General features: G+C 29.8%; 1 protein-coding gene across 2 annotated transcripts in view; it reads left to right on the top strand.

Moving 5' to 3' along the window:
• Nucleotides 1-19538, top strand: part of LOC107447625 (probable phospholipid-transporting ATPase IM) — a 187480-nt gene that overhangs the window by 70085 nt on the left and 97857 nt on the right. For both annotated transcript variants that reach the window (XM_016062579.3, XM_016062578.3), the window contains exon 2: nt 18823-18943. In XM_016062579.3, the coding sequence (XP_015918065.1) occupies nt 18892-18943 (52 nt within the window). In that variant the 5' untranslated portion in view covers nt 18823-18891. The remainder of the gene's footprint in view (nt 1-18822; nt 18944-19538) is intronic.

Genomic DNA, 19538 nt, shown 5'->3' with positions numbered 1-19538 from the left:
AAGCACTCTCCTTTACCTTTTGTTGATCATGAATTCTTTAGCCGCTCCTAATCGATTCGTTTGAATATTAATTATGGGATTCAATGTCTGGCTTTACATGAAAATAGTTGTTTGAAGGAGATTATTCTCTGGTTTTTATCTCCTTCATCATCCAAGTCTGCCCTTGAGAATAATTTTTTTTCTATCGATAATAGATAATTGTCGTTGCATGTGGCAAATTTTTCGGATCTGTTACAGTATTTGTACTGTTTCCAACGTAACGTGTTATTCTTAAAGGCATGTTAATAAATAACAATCGAAGCATGCGATGTTCTTGTGTTTTCTAAATCTTTAATTTCTATTTTTCTTGTTCAAATTGTCTTAATAATTTTGAATGATCGGAAATTGAATAAAAAATAGTCTCCTCACGCCACTTAAATACCTTTTTAGTATCTTTTGAAAACTTTTCAATGAAATAATTTGAAATGCAATTAACTGTGGTTGACTACAACTTTAAAATCTCGTTTGCCAAATCTGTCATAGTGTGATCATAGTAAAATGGGATAAATTGTTTTGAATTATAGTAATACTAATCTAACTTTACTAATATTTTAACCCTGGCGAATTAATTGTTCGTATAAGAGGGTAATTATCTTGTTTAGTAGTTATTTAAAAAAATTTTTTTAAAAAACGATTGATTATTTATTACAATAAAAACTAGGAATTTTATTTTTGAATAATATCGGAATTCTGTCTATTAAAATTATTCTTCATATGCTGATTGCAATAAATAATAAAAAAAGATGACCGCTACCTAAATACCTATAACTTTTGAGAATATACATTTTAACTGTTATTCTTCATAAAGATTATTGAAAGCATGTTCTTTTGGAATTGTATTAGTCCTTTATTTTTACTAAAAAATGCCTTTTCTACCTTTGCTAAACGGACTATGTAAAACTGTTTCTCTGCATGCACAGATTTTCGGCAGGGAAACTGGTTCCCTGAACATCGAATTTATATAATCTAATATTCAAATACGAGTATATTAATCTTCATAACCACTGTGTACTGGGTTCTGGTACCGAAGACTTGTGTAATTTTAAACTAGAAATTAGTTTCGATTTTATGAAAATCTATATAAAATGCATATAAATTTAATTTGTGTCTTGTTTTTTTTTTTTTTTTTTTCCTTCCTTCGCTAACTCATCTTGTAAATCTGTTTCACTGCATCTATAGGTTTGCTGAAGAAAAACTTGTTTTTCTGTATATCAATCTTATCTATGTGATCTAATTTCAATTATCTCTTTATCTTCATAATCAGTGTGTAATGGGTTTCGCTATCTAAGACTTATTTAATTTTAAACCAGATATTAATTTCATTTTCAGGAATATATGTATGAAATTCATATAAACTTAACTTGAGCCTTGTTTTTTTTTTCTTCTGTTGTCAACTCGTCCTGTAAATCTGTTTCTCTGCAACCATAGGTTTTCGGCAGAGAAACTTCCATCTCCGAATCTTATCTATGTAATCTAAGTTATGTAATCTAATGTTTTAATTATCATAATCACTATGGGTTTCGGTATCTAAGTATTTTATTATAAACTAGAAATTAATTTCCATTTTTGTTTCTCTATATCAATAGGTTATCGGCAGAGAAACTTGCTCTTTCGATCTTCATTATCACTGCAGAGCTGATAACTTGAAACTTTTAAAATGCGAAATATATTCCATTTTTAAACATCTGATTAAATAATTGATGTCAATTTAACTAATGTATCTTTTTTTTTTTAAATCTCGTTTGCTGTGTTGATTTTTTTATTTATATTACGTGTATAAATTTTCTGCTTATGTTATAGATTTATGGCAGAGAGACTAGCTTCTCCAACTACCAATATAATATGTTTATCTTCATAGTAATTGTGGTCGATGTTTTTGTTTACAACTATTAATGTCACATTTTTAAAACTACAAATGTTGTAAACTTCGGTTTAAGAATCTCTTCGTCTCTTATTTTCTTCTGACTAATCATTTCGAGAGTAATAATTTTGCTACTTCTACTAACGACATATATTTTCGACCGAAAAACGTACTTCTACAAGCTACCAATGATTTCGACTTAGATATATTTTTGACAGAAAACCTTACTACTTCAGCTACTAGTCATTTCGTGCTTACGCTTATATTTGAGTTTTAATTATATATTGACTAGTTAAGTTATATTATATATGGTGCGTAGCCTTTTTAAAAAGTACTTAAAGGTGCTTATTTTCGATTTTTGTTTTTTTAAAAGCTCTTAAAGGTGCTTTTTTCATTGGGTGTTTTTAAAAACTACTTGATATTTCCTTTTCGAAAAAGAGATTTTTTTTTACTTTGCCATGTCGATTTTCGGCACGTATTGTGCAAAAGCGTGGTTTTCACATTGTTCTATTTAACGTTTTCACAATTCATTCAACCACAATCCATTTCTGCCTATCGTCGGTCCATAGCGTATGAGAGCGCCAATCATTTTGCATATTTTATGAAAATACTTGCAAGTCCGCATGTGCGTTTTCTGAGCTGAGTTGGGTGAGATTCTAGCACACTAGCATGGATAACTTTGCTGCATNTGTTTATCTTCATTATTATTTTGTTAATCGAATAAACCCTTCCCAGGGCAGAAAACAAGAAAGATGGATGTAAACTAATTAAGTTTTGTCTTCGGCATACGATTCTTCCATTATTAGTCAGAAATTACTATTCTGCGTTCAGCAGTATAGGGTAAATACCAAATATTTGTATGTTGCATCTCTAATTTAGAAGCAGCAATTGTTGTTTATTTTTTTAAATTCAATTTTTTAAATTATAATTTTACAGTGTTGAGCATAATCTTGTATGTCTATACAATTTAAAAACTCCTTGAAAAAGTGTTTTTTTGCAATAACGGACCCTATTTGCACAAATTCATAAAAGCGGACCCTGGTTGAAAGAATGTGAGTAATTTTTTCACAATTTCACGAAAAACGGACCTTTCACAAAATGTCTGGACAGACCCCTGTTCTGCCTATCGTCGGTCCATAGCGTATGAGAGCGCCAATCATTTTGCATGTTTTATGAAAATACTTGCAAGTCCGCATGTGCGTTTTCTGAGCTGAGTTGGGTGAGATTCTAGCACACTAGCATGGATAACTCTGCTGCATTTTGCTAGATATTCTCAATTTCAGGCTTCATTTTCTCCCTTCATTTTTCGAACCGAAAAATCTTTCGATCTTTTTCTGGTGGCTAATATAATCAAGAAGAGAGTTCTTTGTCAGAAGCTAGTTATTTTATCATGATCATGTAAAGTCTTTGAAAATTATTTTGCATTTTGTTAACATATATAGCGTTTAAAAAGTACTTATAAGGTGTTATAACCCTGATTATAGGTATGTATATAAAAATCTCAAGGTTCTTGGTGTATATTAATTTTTGAATTTATCTTTTCTTTGTACAAGTTTTCCATCATCAGGAATTACCTTATTGTTATTTCTTGAAACTCTCTATTCACTGGAATTGACAGGAAAAGGTTGCTTCCGTGTTTTACTTAGAAACGACACAGTTTTCACCTGCTGCACTGTAGTTTGTTGGAAAAATTCTTGCAAAAGGAAATATATGCATTGACGTGAGATAGTTTTTCTATGAAAGGTTCTACAATGGTTTTGATAAATATTTTATTTCGAAACTTACTTTGATAGTGATTGAACTATGTAATTCTTAATATCAATCATTAAGTCTTATTTTATGGTCCTTTATTAAGTAAAACCAACAAATATATTTTGTCTTCAGCCTATTTGAAATTATCTACACAAGTTTTAAACGTGTTTTTTTTTCTATTACGTAATTTTTATTTTATGGATTTTTAAAGATAGTTGGCGGATTTTTCTGTTTCAGAAAGCATTTCACCTTAAAATTATGCCGTCTAAAAAAGCTTATGGATTCTCAATGTTACACTTATCACCACCTCCTTAGATACGTATTCATGTTAGTTATATATTGTTTTTTACTAAGTGAATTGTTTTACAGAATATTCAAACATACATTGTTTCTAAAGCAGGATTTTCCAACTTACATGAGGCCAGGGCCACAATCTTTTATGTTTGAAGGAACAATAAATATTACTGTCAGATTTTTATCAAATTGTACGAAACAAAAGTATTGAATTACGAATAATAATAAATATTTTATTGAATCAGTATTTTCTTGGATGCAAAAACCTAAGAAATTTTTTTTGTACCGTTGGTATGTTAAATTTCACAGAAAGGAAGAAATTAAGTTTTTTTTTTCTTTCTTTTTTTTTACGAAGAAAAGTATTTTAAACCCATATAGATTTTTTACGAAAATTGTACTCAAAAAATGACAACCAGGGGTCTGTCCAGACATTTTGTGAAAGGTCCGTTTTTGTAAAATTGTGAAATAATTACTCGTAATTTATGAATATAAAATAAACGTTAAGTCACATTCTTTCAACCAGGGTCCGCTTTTGTGAATGTGTGCAAATAGGGTCCGTTATTGCAAAAAAACTTTTTCAAGGAGTTTCTAAATTGTTAAGACATACAAGATTATGCTCAACACTGTAAAATTATAATTAAAAAAATTAAATTTCAAAAAATAAACAGCAATTGCAGCTATTAAATTAGCGATGCAACATACAAATAATTGGTATTTAGCCTATACTGCCGAACGCAGAATATTAATTTCGAACGAATTAAGGAAGAAGCGCTTGCCGAAGACAAAATTTAGTTCGTTTACATCTGTCTTTCTCCCCCCCCCCCCTCCCGGGAAGGGTTTATTTGATTAACAAAACAATAATGAGAATAAACAAATTTGTGAAGGGTCCGTTAACGGACCCAAATTTCTTCCAAACAGACCCCTGACAACTCATATATTTTTGTTCGCGGGCCACAATAAAAAAGGCCTCGCGGGCCGCCAGTTGGCAACCACTGCTCTAAATAGAATGGAAAGAACAGTTGCTATGCCACGTTTCAACAACCAATCAGGATCGAGATACCCACACTACGTCACTTGCAGACATCCCATTCTATCATTTAGGAAATGCATATTTGCAGACTTTAAAATCTTATAATTCGGAAAGAAAAAAAAAATTAAAAATGTTTTATGATAAATTTTGGTGTGAATTTCCACTCACCCCAGTTATTAGTATTTTTATAAGTTTAAAAATTTTAAAACTGGATATGACGGACGTAACGTTAGTGATATCCGCAACAGGAAGATTTTATTTACTTAAAAATTTTCTGAATTTGAACGTTTCTGAAAATTAAGAGTGAGTATAAAGGGCATTCAAACTTTTTTCACAAAAATTATCAGAACGTCTCTAATTTTTTTTTAAAACTGAGTTATATGCTGTTATGGCCGTTTTTGGGGGGCTCTTTTGTCACTCGAATTAAACATTTTTTGCAAATAATACGTAATTTTATAACTGCTGTGAGATTGCAACCCTTATCAGGGGTCTGTTTAGAAGAAATTTGGGTCCGCTAACGGACCCTTCACAAAATATATTTTCATAAAAACGGACCCTTCACAAAGTATTTTAACTCAAAAACGGACTCTTCACAAAATGATTTTTCTTTTAATCGGACCCTTCACAAATTTGTTTATCTTCATTATTATTTTGTTAATCGAATAAACCCTTTTCATGGCAGGAAACAAGAAAGATGGATGTAAACGAATTCAGTTTTGTCTTCGGCAGATGATTCTTCCATTATTCGTCCGAAATTAATATTCTGCGTTCAGCAGTATAGGCTAAATACCAAATATTTGTATGTTGCATCTCTAATTTAGAAGCAGCAATTGTTGTTTATTTTTCAAAATTTAATTTTTTTGATTACAATTTTACAGTGTTGAGCATAATCTTGTATGTCTATACAATTTAAAAACTCCTTGAAAAAAATTGTTTTGCAATAACGGACCCTATTTGCACAAATTCATAAAAGCGGACCCTGGTTGCAAGAATGTGGGTAATTTTTTCACAATTTCACGAAAAACGGACCTTTCACAAAATGTCTGGACAGACCACTGCTTATTAATGACTGTTATGTTAAATTTCTAGCCTATATTTAATGAACACCCTCTGTTCTAATTTTGAAAATGGTGCAAAACGTCAATAGAAAGGAAAGTCTCTGTTCTTTTAAAATGAAAAGCATTTGTAGTCTAATTTGTTAATATTTAAAAGGTGGCTCAATAGAGGCGGCTCAATGGCTCACCTTCCAATGAGGTGAACCGGGTTAAACCCCAGCTATGTCTAGTCGTTACGAATTGCTCACCCGGTTCGTACCGACTATAATGCTGACGTAAAATATCCTCAGTGATATACGGATCATAGGTTTGAGTCCCCTTGTCTTTTAGCAGGCTAACCGTGGAGGGTTTCCGCGGTTCTCCATGTAACGCGAGTTTCATCAAAAAGTCTCGGCAAATTTCTCCCCAAACTTAATCCAGGATCTCCCTTGTTTTCTAGATTGGGTTAAAAATTACAAGGTTACAAACAGAACAAACCCAAAAAATTGGGTCTGCTGTTCAACGATAGTTTTAAAATATAAGATAAAATATTTAAAAAGGGACTCCTTAACGTTGCATTATCTGTGTCCATGAAAATTTGACCTCTCCTTAATTGAGAATTTATTGATTTTGATAATTTTTCATCTAGGTCAGTGTTTCTTAACCTTTTTGGTATAATGGACCCCTTTTGAAATTTATTAAGTTCCCCCCCGTGAAAAAAATAATTGCAAAAAACATCAATTACTAGAAAACATTTAATTGTATTATTTTAGTAGTATGCAAAACTTTTGAAATAAAAATGTTTAATGTGAAGATTGTTGCTACTTTTCCTTAATTAATAAATTGAATTAAGGTATGGTTTTCGACAAAGCAACGCACATATCATGTTCAACATTCAAACAATTTCGATGTTTTGTTTTTGTCACAAGTGTGAAAAATCCCACTTCGCAAAGATACACTGTAGCAAACGGAATTATAGCTGCCATAGCTCGCTTTACAAGCAATGGGTAGACCTCTCTCACAGAAGACCAGAACTCTCCGAGTGTTTTTGAATCGAAATCCATTTTTAGCAAGGACTTTGTTCTAAGATCAATGAGCTCAACTTTGTCTGGGTTCATATCATCGATATAGTCAATGTAACAAAGAAAAGGATTACGAATCCACAACTCATCTTTTATAGTTATCTAATCCAAATTGAAATATTTTTTAATTGAAACTTGAAATATTTTTATTTGAAACATGAAAAAGTACTTCCAGGTGTTCACAGATTTCATTTTTCAAGTTATTCAGTTACAAATTATCTTGGCGAGATCCATTTTCAGAAAGTACTTAGTTCAACATTTGAAAGTTTGCATATATCCCATTTTAAATTCGATTTTTCGAAGTGGCATTTGCAATAAGAATGCTTGTAATTTCTCAGTTACATCCATGGTGATATCAAGCCCTTGAATTGAAAGACTTATATCGTTCATGTGGTTAAAAATATCTGCCAGGTAAGCCAATGGTGGCTTTCCCCTCACGAATCACCTAGTTTCAAATATGTCTGTATTTTCACCTTTTAGAAAGAAAAAACATCAATGTTATTTAAATATTATTGATCCAAACGTTTTAAAAATTGGGAGTAGTTGGCGTACCCCTAAAATATGACCCATGGCAGGGGTCTGTTTAGAAGAAATTTGGGTCCGCTAACGGACCCTTCACAAAATATCCTTTCATAAAAACGGACCCTTCACAAAATATTTTAACTTAAAAACGGACCCTTCACAAAATATTTTAACTTAAAAACGGACCCTTCACAAAATGATTTTTCTTTTAATCGGACCCTTCACAAATTTGTTTATCTTCATTATTATTTTGTTAATCGAATAAACCCTTTCCAGGGCAGAAAACAAGAAAGATGGATGTAAACGAATTAAGTTTTGTCTTCGGCAGACGATTCTTCCATTATTCGTCCGAAATTAATATTCTGCGTTCAGCAGTATAGGCTAAATACCAAATATTTGTATGTTGCATCTCTAATTTAGAAGCAGCAATTGTTGTTTATTTTTTAAAATTTAATTTTTTTAATTATAATTTTACAGTGTTGAGCATAATCTTGTATGTCTTTACAATTTAAAAACTCCTTGAAAAAGTTTTTTTTTTTTGCAATAACGGACCCTATTTGCACAAATTCATAAAAGCGGACCCTGGTTGAAAGAATGTGAGTAATTTTTTCACAATTTCACGAAAAACGGACCTTTCACAAAATGTCTGGACAGACCCCTGCATGGACTCCTAAGGGTCCATGGGTCATATTTTGGGTCCTCGAGTCATATTTTGGGCTCCTAGATCTGGGTTTCTTAACCTGTGGTTCATGGACCCCTAAGGGGTTAAGAAACCCTGTTAACCACAAGTTAAGAAGAAACCCTGATCTAGGTAGAAAAATCACTTAACATTAGCGATTTTTTTAAAAAAAAAAAAGTTTTTAAAATATTTATTTACGTTTAAAACTTTTATATTTATTTTATCTTATTTAATTTTCTTAAGGTTCTCAAATGTTTCTTTTTATGTATAATCGTTCAGTCTGATTCAAAATCAATTTTTTAGTCTGCGGAACACTAACAAAGTAAAGGGAGGATAATAAAAAAAAAATGGGTTCCTTTAGATTGCAAAATAGCCATAGTGTCAATGATTTTTTATTTTATCTGCTCTATAGCCCAGATAACTTAAGATAAGACGGTATGTGTAGTTTAAAATTATAGTTTTGACTGAAGCTTTAAGTACTTGGACGATTACTTTTTTCTTTTTCCTTCTTTTTTTCGTTTTCCTTGGTGAAACTTCTTCGAAAAACACTGTTAATTGCATAAAATAGTACCCCCTTGATCCCATATTGTAGCAACGAATGCTCGCCAAGTTACACTGGAGACTAAAACATTTTATAACGTAATGAATGTAAACAATATATCGATTATTCTTTTCCTATAAGTAAGGTTAATGAATTATTTATGATTGTGCGTGACTACAACTTGAAACTTCTAAAGTCATTATCTCAAAAATATGTTTTAAAGTTCGATTGACAAAATTTTATCAGTTCCTTCTTATTATTTTATTTAAGTTATTTTATTATATTTATCATTTTATTTTCATAAGGTTCTCATATATTTATTTTTGTATTTTATCTTTCAGTTTTCTTCATTTAAATTGAATGTTTTTAAAGTTTTCAACACCAACAAACTAAAAACAAAGATGGTAAAAAATAGGTTCCTGATGTTTTCAAGATCGCCCTATTTTCTCTGAATTTTTTATTTCTAATCTAATAATAAACTGTTCTTATGCTCTTACTAAGCCAAGCGTAAAATGATGGCAGATTTTTTTTTTTTTTTTACTTAGAAATATGAAGCTTAAGTGAAAGTTATCTCATAAATGCCATACTTTTTTTCGGAAGGAATAAAAAAATAACTATTTAAACTTTATTTTTTTGTTATGTTTAGTTATTACGTAAAAAATTAATAAATGTTAATTTTTACCGAATTTTGCTTAATGTGGGATTATTATTATAGTGTATTTCTTCATATTTCGGTCATGAAACCAATTTTATAGACTCAAACAAAAAAGCATCTATATATGCCATTAAACTTTCTAAAAAGTTTATCTGATTAAATATTTCTTTCGCTGAATTTATTCGCTGCCGTCAATTTTTCAAGCGCTGAAAAAAAAAGGCGCCCATTCTCAGGGTTCTTATTTTCGTAGATTGGTACACCTTGATTTGATACTCATTTGATGCTTGCTGTTATAAAAATAGCTAAAACAGAATTAAAAGTTTTAAATTTGCAGACCCTTATTTCAATGATTAGCCCGCTATCTTTTTTTTCTTCAAATTTATTTATATATCTATGTTCTGATTCATACTTCTAGAACAAAATTCTGAAATGCTCATTATCGAAACCTTAAGTTACAATTGTGAACCTTTCCAACGCAGGTTTTTTGAAACGCGGTACAATTATAACTTTCCATCTTTTAACCATGCATCATTATTCATTTTTTCCCCTTCTCAATCCAAATATAAAAAAAGAAAATCTTTCTGTATTAAAAAATTGTTGACAACGCAACTGCCGCTATTTTGGGTGTTCAATTTTAGGATACATATTGTTTTATTGTCTGAAGACCAGGGTTCGTGATTTTTTTTAAAAAATATCAAAATCAGATTTTTTTTTTATTTAAATCTGATTTTTTTTTATTTAAATACACTGTAAGAATTTTAATTTATGTTTAAAAAAACTTTATGGATGTTTAATCAAAATTAAATTAATATTAAAACTTCATTATAACAATATTTTAGAAACTCTAACTTACTAAAATTTGTCGTTACAATACATAGCTTTGAATGCATAGCAACCATTTTGAAACAAATGCATGATTGAAATTTAGACTAGATGAAAAAGAGAATACTTAAGACAAGGTTTCAATTATCAAACCATAATTTTAATTTAAAATTGTGATTTCTTTTTTTTTTCTCGTGATTTTTAAAATGACAAAATCAATGTTCAGATTGTGTTTATAAATGTAGTCATTCATCAAAAAATAAATAAATATTTAATCTATATATTTTTATATTAAAATATTCATTTTTAATCCTATATCAAAATAAATTATTTAAGCTAAAAACATTTTTAAAAAACGATCTATGTACTCATTGGAATTTTTTTTCACTAAATTTCTTTATAGAAAATCTGATGATGTCAAAGATATTGTAAACATATTTTGAAAAAAAAAATACCAGTTAATAACCCTACTGCTTCAAATAAACTTTGAAAGGGAAGAATGACACTATACCAGGGAAAATATATCCGAATTCATCAGCCTTTTTTTTCCCTTCCTATTTTTTGCATATTTGGGTAATTTATTTTTAATATAACCTCAAGTTTTGGCAATATACGTTTTCCATCAAAATATATAATTTTAGAATCAAAAGGTGGGATTTTAATTAACATTATTTGCATTTTTTTTTGAAAAAAAATTCATGTTTATTAATTACTTTCTACAGCTATGCCAGTTTATATTAAGACAGCCTTAAATATTTACTTTATTCTGTACTTTCAATCTCAAGAATCAAAAGATTTTTAAAAATGTAATTTCAAATGTGTTGGAATTTAGCACACACCAAGAAAGAAAGTAATTTCGTTAACTAAAATTAATTAATGCAGCAATTTACTTAAAAAAAATTTTAACGAAGAAAATAATAAAAGTATCAATTATTTAAAACACTGTTTTTTAACTTTTAAAATATATATNTTTTAAGGTACAAAAAATTTCATTTTTCACCACATGGGTCTACTTATGCGGGTTTCAATATCGACCAAATTAATAGAACTTCTTTAAGACATTTCTAATTAAAAAATTATAATTACAATAATTAAAAGGAAAATTAATATTATCCAAAGTAATTCAGAAGTTCGTAATAGCTGAAAGAAAATCCCCGTCAAATAAATTTAAACCTACTGATTAATCAAAATATGTTTTAAAAATTTAAAGTATTAGTTGGAATTAAAGTTTATCAAACTAATGTCATTAAAACTTAAAATATCTTCTTTTATCGTATAATCCAATTAAAATGTTATCCTTATGAAGTTTATAATTAAAATCCTAAAAATTGGCTCCTTTCCAAAACAAAGCCAGCGAAAAAGCCGAATTTCTCATGAACTATTAAACTTATAATGCTCAAATTTTGTATTTTTCCTTGCAAAATTATGTTCTTAAAAATTATGCAAAAAATTGTGCGACTTATAATTAAAATATTTTTCGATATATTTTTAAATAAAATTATAGAAAATAATTAATATTTCTTTAAAGTTATTATTTTGCATGGATGTATCTTTGGATAAACAAAATTTATAACTCTGACTACTATTTTTTAAACTCGCTTTGAAAAATCTTGAGGTATGGCGAAATACGGTCTCCCGACCAAACTCTTTAGGCCATATTTCCCAAATAGCAGTTACCCGTACATTTTGGGGTCAAAAATCAGAATCCGTCGGGAAAAAAATTTATGTTTATTAAGAGAAAGTACGTTTTTGCGTCTGATTTCGTATTTTAAAATATTATGTGCTCTTATTAATTAGCATATTTGAGGTTGCTCCTTCGAACTATTAATGCTAGAGAATGAAGATCATCATATGATCCGATGATCGTGGCTCGTTTTTCTCGCATTGTATATTTATGTTTAAGATTGAAAAAAAATGGAATATTTAAAAAAAATTTCTTATATTAAATATTTATCTGAAAACCGTTAGCAAAATTTAAAACTTAAATGATGGAGCTTTACTGTGTATCTTTATTATTTTAAATTGCTAAAACCTTTTGATTTCCTTCATATTTACACATTAAATTTGATTGTGATTACTGTACAATTGTGTTGATATTTTCACTCGCATGTATCCTACTACTATATATATATATATATATATATATATATATATATATTGATTTGAATCAATGATTTTTAAAAAAAAAAAATCATGATTTGAATCAACAGACCCTGCTAAAGACATCAAGATTTAATTTGAAATTGGTGTGTATCCACTGCTAATTCGAAAATTATTAAATGTTATGCTTGCTGTAAAAATATGCAGTCAATTCTGCAAGCTGCAGAAATGTAGCTGCTAAGTTGAAATTTGACTTGCTGAACGGGCCATTTTTGTTTATAGACAGCTCTTTTTTTTTCTAATTCTAATGAAAATCGTTTCTATTTTTAATGCTTTTTTAGTGATTTATTTATTTATTTGCTTTAATAATTGATTGTCTAATTTTGTGGGATAATTTATCTCTCTCAAGATCTTCATTTTATTAGCTCTCTCTTGACTTCATGTTTGCCAGATACCAGATAAGATGTTGCCATCTATAAAAAATAACATTTATCGAAATTTTTGTAAACATTTAAAAGTTTTAAGAGAGCTAATACTTCTTCCCAATTTGAACTGCTATTCAATATAAAATTATTCTTATAGGCTGTTAACAAGCAAACATTTTTCTTGTCTCTTGCATTCGATATTCATAATTTTAAATTTTTTTTTCTTCCAAGTACAGTTGATTAGTTTTTAAATCCAAGTAATCGTTCAATTTCTAACGATAAACATATTAACAAAATATGTTTACATAAAATTATAATAGATATTTTATGAACAAAATAACATTCTTTTTGAAGAAAATATCGACTTTTGAAAAACTTGATTATGGGTGCTTGTTCCCATTCTTGCAATTCCGTGGGCATAATTCCGTTTATGTTCAGTTAATTAAACCTTTGATATTTGTTTGTTTTGCATTAACCCCATTTGCGTTGCTAACGAGCTTATAGATTAGTTACCTTTCATCAAGATGGCAAATAACTTGTCATATTTAGAAGGTGGAGCAGCGAAATCCACTTAAGTTTTGTCCAAATTTTACGACTCTCTGCAGCCGTTAAGTTGTAAAGAAAATACGTTTTCAGACTTATTGCATATCTGCCCAGTTTGGCAAACAACGTTTTTTTTTTTTTTTTCTTTTTTTTTTTCAAAAATGATTTTAGTGACATTTATGACCTCCGGTGTTTTTTTTATTTTTTTATTTAAGTTTCCGGGAAATGGGTGGAACCCTGTTTTAAAACAGAGTCAAGAAGAGAAGTAATTTATGACAAAGTTCAACTAATCCCGCCTCCATTCCAAACAATAAAAGTATGAGCAGTTTCCTTTCAAAGTGGTTTTAATCTATTGAAATATGTAGTGAAGTATGAAAATTTTATATTCTCTGAATTAGATTTGCTGTATATATTTCTCTGTGCACTATAAAAAAAATAATTGTCTTACTGTTTCTTGCAATCTTATTGGACAGAAAAATCACATGGTGTAGTTAACAATAAATGAAGAAAATCGTCAAAATATCTTTGACTAGCAACGGCATTAAATTAACAAAATTTATTGCGATTTTTCGATACAAATTATTTCTTTCTTACTGAACGGTATTCACCGGTACTATTACTTATCATCCTCTCTCGATATTATTCTCTATTAACATTTATTTATTGTTCAGAATTAAAGGCATACAATTAAGTGTTGTTCCTTTAGTACAGTATAAACAATCGTGTGGTATTTGATTGTTATGCGCCATTTTCTAGTATAGACTTTTCGTTATGTTTTATTATTATCCAGCATTTGCGTTATGTTTTTGTTTATACTATGAAAAACTTGTCAATATGAAAACTGGTCAAAAGTATTGAAAGTCTTGCGGCCTTGCGGAATTTTGTTTTTAATGTAAATTTGTAAATATTCCTCCTTTTGTTTTCTACTTACAACTGTAAGCCTCATGCTATACTTAGTGGTGCATGAGGAGTTATAAGTCGTTTAAATAAAATTAAAAAAAAATATGAAAATAAACTAATAAAGTGCAATTTTACTGAAATATTTGAAAATTTATAGTAATGTTATGAATCTACTTTGCGCTTCATTGAAAACTAAATATTCTTTTTGGTGAAATTAACAAGCTTTTATAGTAACCAAAAATTATTATTTTTTTAAAACGTAAGTTTGTGGTTGAAATAATAGTGATAATTGAGCAAAAGGATATAATTGCATTTTTAAATATGGACTCAATAGTTTAGTCAGTCTCTGCGTATTTCGCCGATCTCTGGAACTATTTTAGAGTTGCGGAATTTTATGTACTTAGTCTTTGCGAATTCCGTCCGCCAGTAAGTGCTCTTCCGGTATATTCCGGAAGAGCACTTACCGTCTCTTATCTTTTACTAAATTCATATTAAGTAAATAAGTTTCACTTTAAAAGAGGGAGGAGGGATTAAATCAACATTAATTCACAACTTTATTGAATACTACTGCCAGAAAATATACTCTTTCCTTTAGATTTAACTTAGACTACGAGAAACAAGATAGACTTGATATAATTTTCTTAACTTTTTGACGCAAATGGGAAACTGGTGTCCTTTTCATACATTTGTTTTCTGACTGCTTTATTGACAAGCAAAAACAGGGCTCCCTCGGGTCAGGGAAAATCTGGAATTGTTGGGGAATTTTTTTTTTTTACTCTAAAAAGCAAGGTATAGTCAGTTGAAAGATGCAACTTTTTACAAAGAAACCTGGAAAATTCCCTACATCATACCTGGAAAATAATCTTTCTTAGAGTTGTCTGTAACAGCAATAAGTTATTGAGATTTGAGTTAAGTACATCTATTGCAACTATTTTCTAAAATTCCACTTTTTAGTGAAGCTTTTCCATTCTATTGTATGCTTTGACTCACAAAATCTAATATTTGACATTACAAATAAAAAAAATCGAAGTTTGATAAAGTATGGTATGGATTTTCATTAAAATTTACCTGATATATCTGGAAAAATCAGGAAATTTTTTTTTGTCTGAAATTGACCGGAAACCCTGAATAATATATTTTTGTATTTTTTAATTATAAAATCCAAGAAAAATAGTTTGAAATTTTTTAAAATTTATATTCAAGAATTGATTTTGTAAATTAAATTTTTTTTTATGACGAATAACCGTTTATTACAGACCTAAATAAGTGCAAATTTAAAAAATTTTTTAGAAGTGAGCCATGTTTGGAAGATTTTACATTCAACGCAGGAAAGTATCGGTGTTTAATGCTATATTTTATAGCCATACATTATTAAAATACTAAATATGATGTTTTTCACTTATTTCGACCTAGCACCTTTTCGAAAGTACGAAATATATGTTTCATAAAAATTCTCAGAATTTTGTCGCTTTCGTATTCACGCGTTTTTAAAATTCCTCTTTGCGATTCGTAATCACGCGAGTTTAAAATCCGATGTCGCGTTCGTATTCACTCATTTTCAAAATTCAATATTGCGATTCGTAATTATGCGCCTGTGTATCAAACATCGATGTTCGTTATACGTGATTTAAAAACACGCAATGTGATTTATATTCACGTGATCTAAAAATACTGCTTTGTGATTCGTATTAACTCGATTTAAAAATTCAAAATCCTAATTTGTATTTTCGCTTTTTCAAAATCCAATATCGCGATTCACATTCACGAGATTTTAAAATCCAATTTTGCGATTTATATTCATGCGCTTTTAAAATGCAAAATCGCGATTCTTGTAAGTTTTTTCTTGACTTAGTTACTATAAAGGTGTGATATTCTTCATTAATTGGTGATGATGAGAGGGCCTTCTGGTCAGAGAGTAATTGGAGTTCCTGGTGGCCGCTCGACTGCTGTCGATCCAGGCTGGTGCCGAGACTCGACGTCTCCGCTTCCACCCGGCCTCATCGCGCATTGTGTTTCCCTTCCTTGCCTCCTTTGCCATCCGGCGCGACTTGTAGTGCTCCTTTTCGAGCGTGGCTCGGGGCCTTGTGCCTGAGAGTTCACCATCTGCTTTGCCTCAAATACTTTGCGGGTTCTTTCGTAACGGCCAGGCATCAAATTACTCTGCATATGGGCATATTTGTCTGGATCGCTTAAATTCAACTTCTTCATTAATTGGTGATATAATTATAAATGCTAATTCAAAAAATAATGTTAAATATGAAACATGTTTGGTATATAAATTGATATCGATTTTTTGCACATTAAATTTTCAGGGTTTCTCAAGGTGTGTCAAATTTGTGTCACAATCACCCATACATTTATCCTTTGATCCAAAATTTGTGTGTCAAAGGATTAATGCGTATACTTTTTTTTTTCATTCACAGTTTCGTCTTTTCAAACGAAATTTAAGGGATAATTTGTAACTTAGTCGGACGGATTTCGCAAAGCGAGTAATGATGCCAAGTGAAACATCAGCGTGAGTAGCTTTTTTCATGTTTTAAAAATAAATGTTCCTAAGTACTCCCAAATCTGTCGTCGCGTCAGGTGTTCTGGAATAAGAAAGATAACAAGCCAGGGGGGGGCCTTGTGTCTGAAAAATGGAATTTCACTGACGCAAAGGATTCTTTTTAAACTATTTCCGAAATGAACTTGTCGACATTATGCAGATGAAACTTGAAAACTATATTTGTTCTAACTTGGCATTGTTGTAACAATTTCGATAGTTTAGTCGCGTAAATTACTTTTTAAGTGACTTCAATATTTGGAAATTCTTTTAAAGCATTCGATTTAGAAATCGGAGCACGCTTCGAATTTTAAATCTGGATTTGTTTCAATTGCTCTGCTTTGCATTAAACTTTAGTGTCGCAACAAATTTTGATAGAAAATTTTAGACTGGCATCATATTAGCAATTATAATTGTAGATCGTTTTTATTTTTTAGTTTTTTAAACAAAAAAAAATCATCCATCATTCTATAAAGATGTGCCCTCCTTGCTTCTTTTTAGATCTCATACGATTTTAATTAATTTTTCTTAATAAATTAAATACGTAGTTTTATTTTTTACCTAAAATGTTTGCCCCTGCATACGTGGCGTAGTCGTGTTGCATATAAAAGAATTCGATTACGAATAAGTTATTTAAATGGCCGTTTATGCATTCACCAATAAACAGAAGAAGAAAAAAAGTAATCTCTTATTAAGTAATACCTCTTTTCATCAAAATGCGAGTATTAAGGACCTCATAATGTGTGTTACTTACATTTAATCATTAAAAGAAAATATCTTATCACGATTTGTAACGAGTTAATGATTTTTTCCAATACGTAGTTGCTTAATTTTTATGCTTATCATGTTGACGTAAGCTAAATTCTTATATGCGATGAAACTTTTTTTTTCTTTCTGTATATACACGCTCAAATGGCTGAGTACTTGTTTTTATTAAAATAAATAAAATTAAAAATGCTGATTTTGTAAATTGAATTTACTCGCGCAATTTTCGTTTTATTTTAAGATTATTGCATAATCGATGATTAGTAAAAATGAAGAATATGTTTTTGAATTTATTTAATGCGTTTGTGATGGAGGTAGGTGCTGAAAAAGGAAAATTAAATTTTATTTGCTATTTAATTTTATAAGATGTTAAACAGAAAAGAAAATGTTTTTTTTATGCAAAACATCGAATAGGAATCATTTTCTCTCGTTTTATATTCATTTTTGTTATGAGACTCTATTTTCACTACATAAAAAAAAGTAAAAATAGAATGCTATCTTTTAAAATCTAAATTCGTTTTGTTATGCGATACTTCATTTATACTTATTAAAAAAATATAGAATGCTCTCTTTTAAAATGTGTACTCATTTTGTTGTGGCATACTTCCTTTTTACACAGCTTAAAAAAAAAAAAAAACGAATGCTATCTTTAAATATGTAAATTCATTCTGTTATGAGATACTTGATTCATACTGAGTATAACGCGTAGAATGCTATCTTTAAAAGTATGCAAGTTAAGTTTGTTATGAGATACTTCCTTCATACTGAATAAAATGCTATCTTTAAAAATATGTAAATTCGTTTTGTTAAGATTTACTAATTCATACGGGGTAAAATATAAANAAATTCATTTTGTTATGAGATACTTGATTCATACTGAGTATAACATGTAGAATGCTATCCTTAAAAGTATGCAAGTTAACTTTGTTATGAGATACTTCCTTCATACTGAATAAAATGCTATCTTTAAAAATATGTAAATTCGTTTTGTTAAGATTTACTAATTCATACGGGGTAAAATATAAAGAATGCAATCGTTAAAAATAGTACATTCGTTTTCTTATGAGATACTTCATTTTTATTGAGTAAAAAACAGAGGATGTTATCTTTAAATACTACATGAATTCCCATTTTGTTATGAGAATGAGATACTTTATTCATACTGGGTAAAACACATATCTTTAAATATATAAATTTATTTTGTTATGAGATGCTTTATTTGTTATTTCTTTTTAGGTGAGAGGGCGAGGCTTGGATGCGATGTATGGCTGAGGCAGCCTCCACTGAGGACGAAGAAGAGGAGACATGGAGGCTGGGATCAAACCCTGCTGCAGGGATCCTGATGGAGACACCATCGGTCAGTCTCTTTTTTTTTTAACTCTTCATCTCTCTAATTGAGTCTTTCGCGTACTTAGTTCTGAAATAACTGAGCATATCAAACAACCCTCTTTCTCAATTCACAATCTTGCGTATGGAATGTAAACAATAACAGGTTTCCTAAAACCCAGGGCTAAAGAGAATAGAAGGGCTGGTTCATTCCTTTGAAGTAACACTAACCGCGCCAATCCTCCAATTTTCTCTAGTGACGTCACTTTGGCGCAAAGCTCGCACTTTTACTTCAAGACCGGAGCGTTCGGCCTTACTAGTTTTAACTAATATTAGATCATTTCTTTTTGCGAGATATTCTAAGACATTTGTTATTTTCTATAATGATTTTCCTCAGTTTTTGCAGTGAATTTACAAGAATTTAAAACTATCATCGAAATGCCAGTTTGCGCGATTGCAACTTGCAAAAATTCTGATACAAAAACAAAAGGAAAAAATATAATTTTCCGCGTCTTCCCTAAAGTAAATGAACAACTATGTAAAGAATGGATTCCGAAATGACACAGTTAATATTAAACAGCAATACGTTTATTCTGTCGTTAAGAACTTTTATAAAAATTCATTAT

This window comes from Parasteatoda tepidariorum, chromosome 6, assembly GCF_043381705.1.
Source record: "Parasteatoda tepidariorum isolate YZ-2023 chromosome 6, CAS_Ptep_4.0, whole genome shotgun sequence".
Lineage (NCBI taxonomy): Eukaryota > Metazoa > Arthropoda > Arachnida > Araneae > Theridiidae > Parasteatoda > Parasteatoda tepidariorum.
Note: the sequence above shows the minus strand (reverse complement) of the source record. Positions and strands in the feature narration are given on the sequence as shown.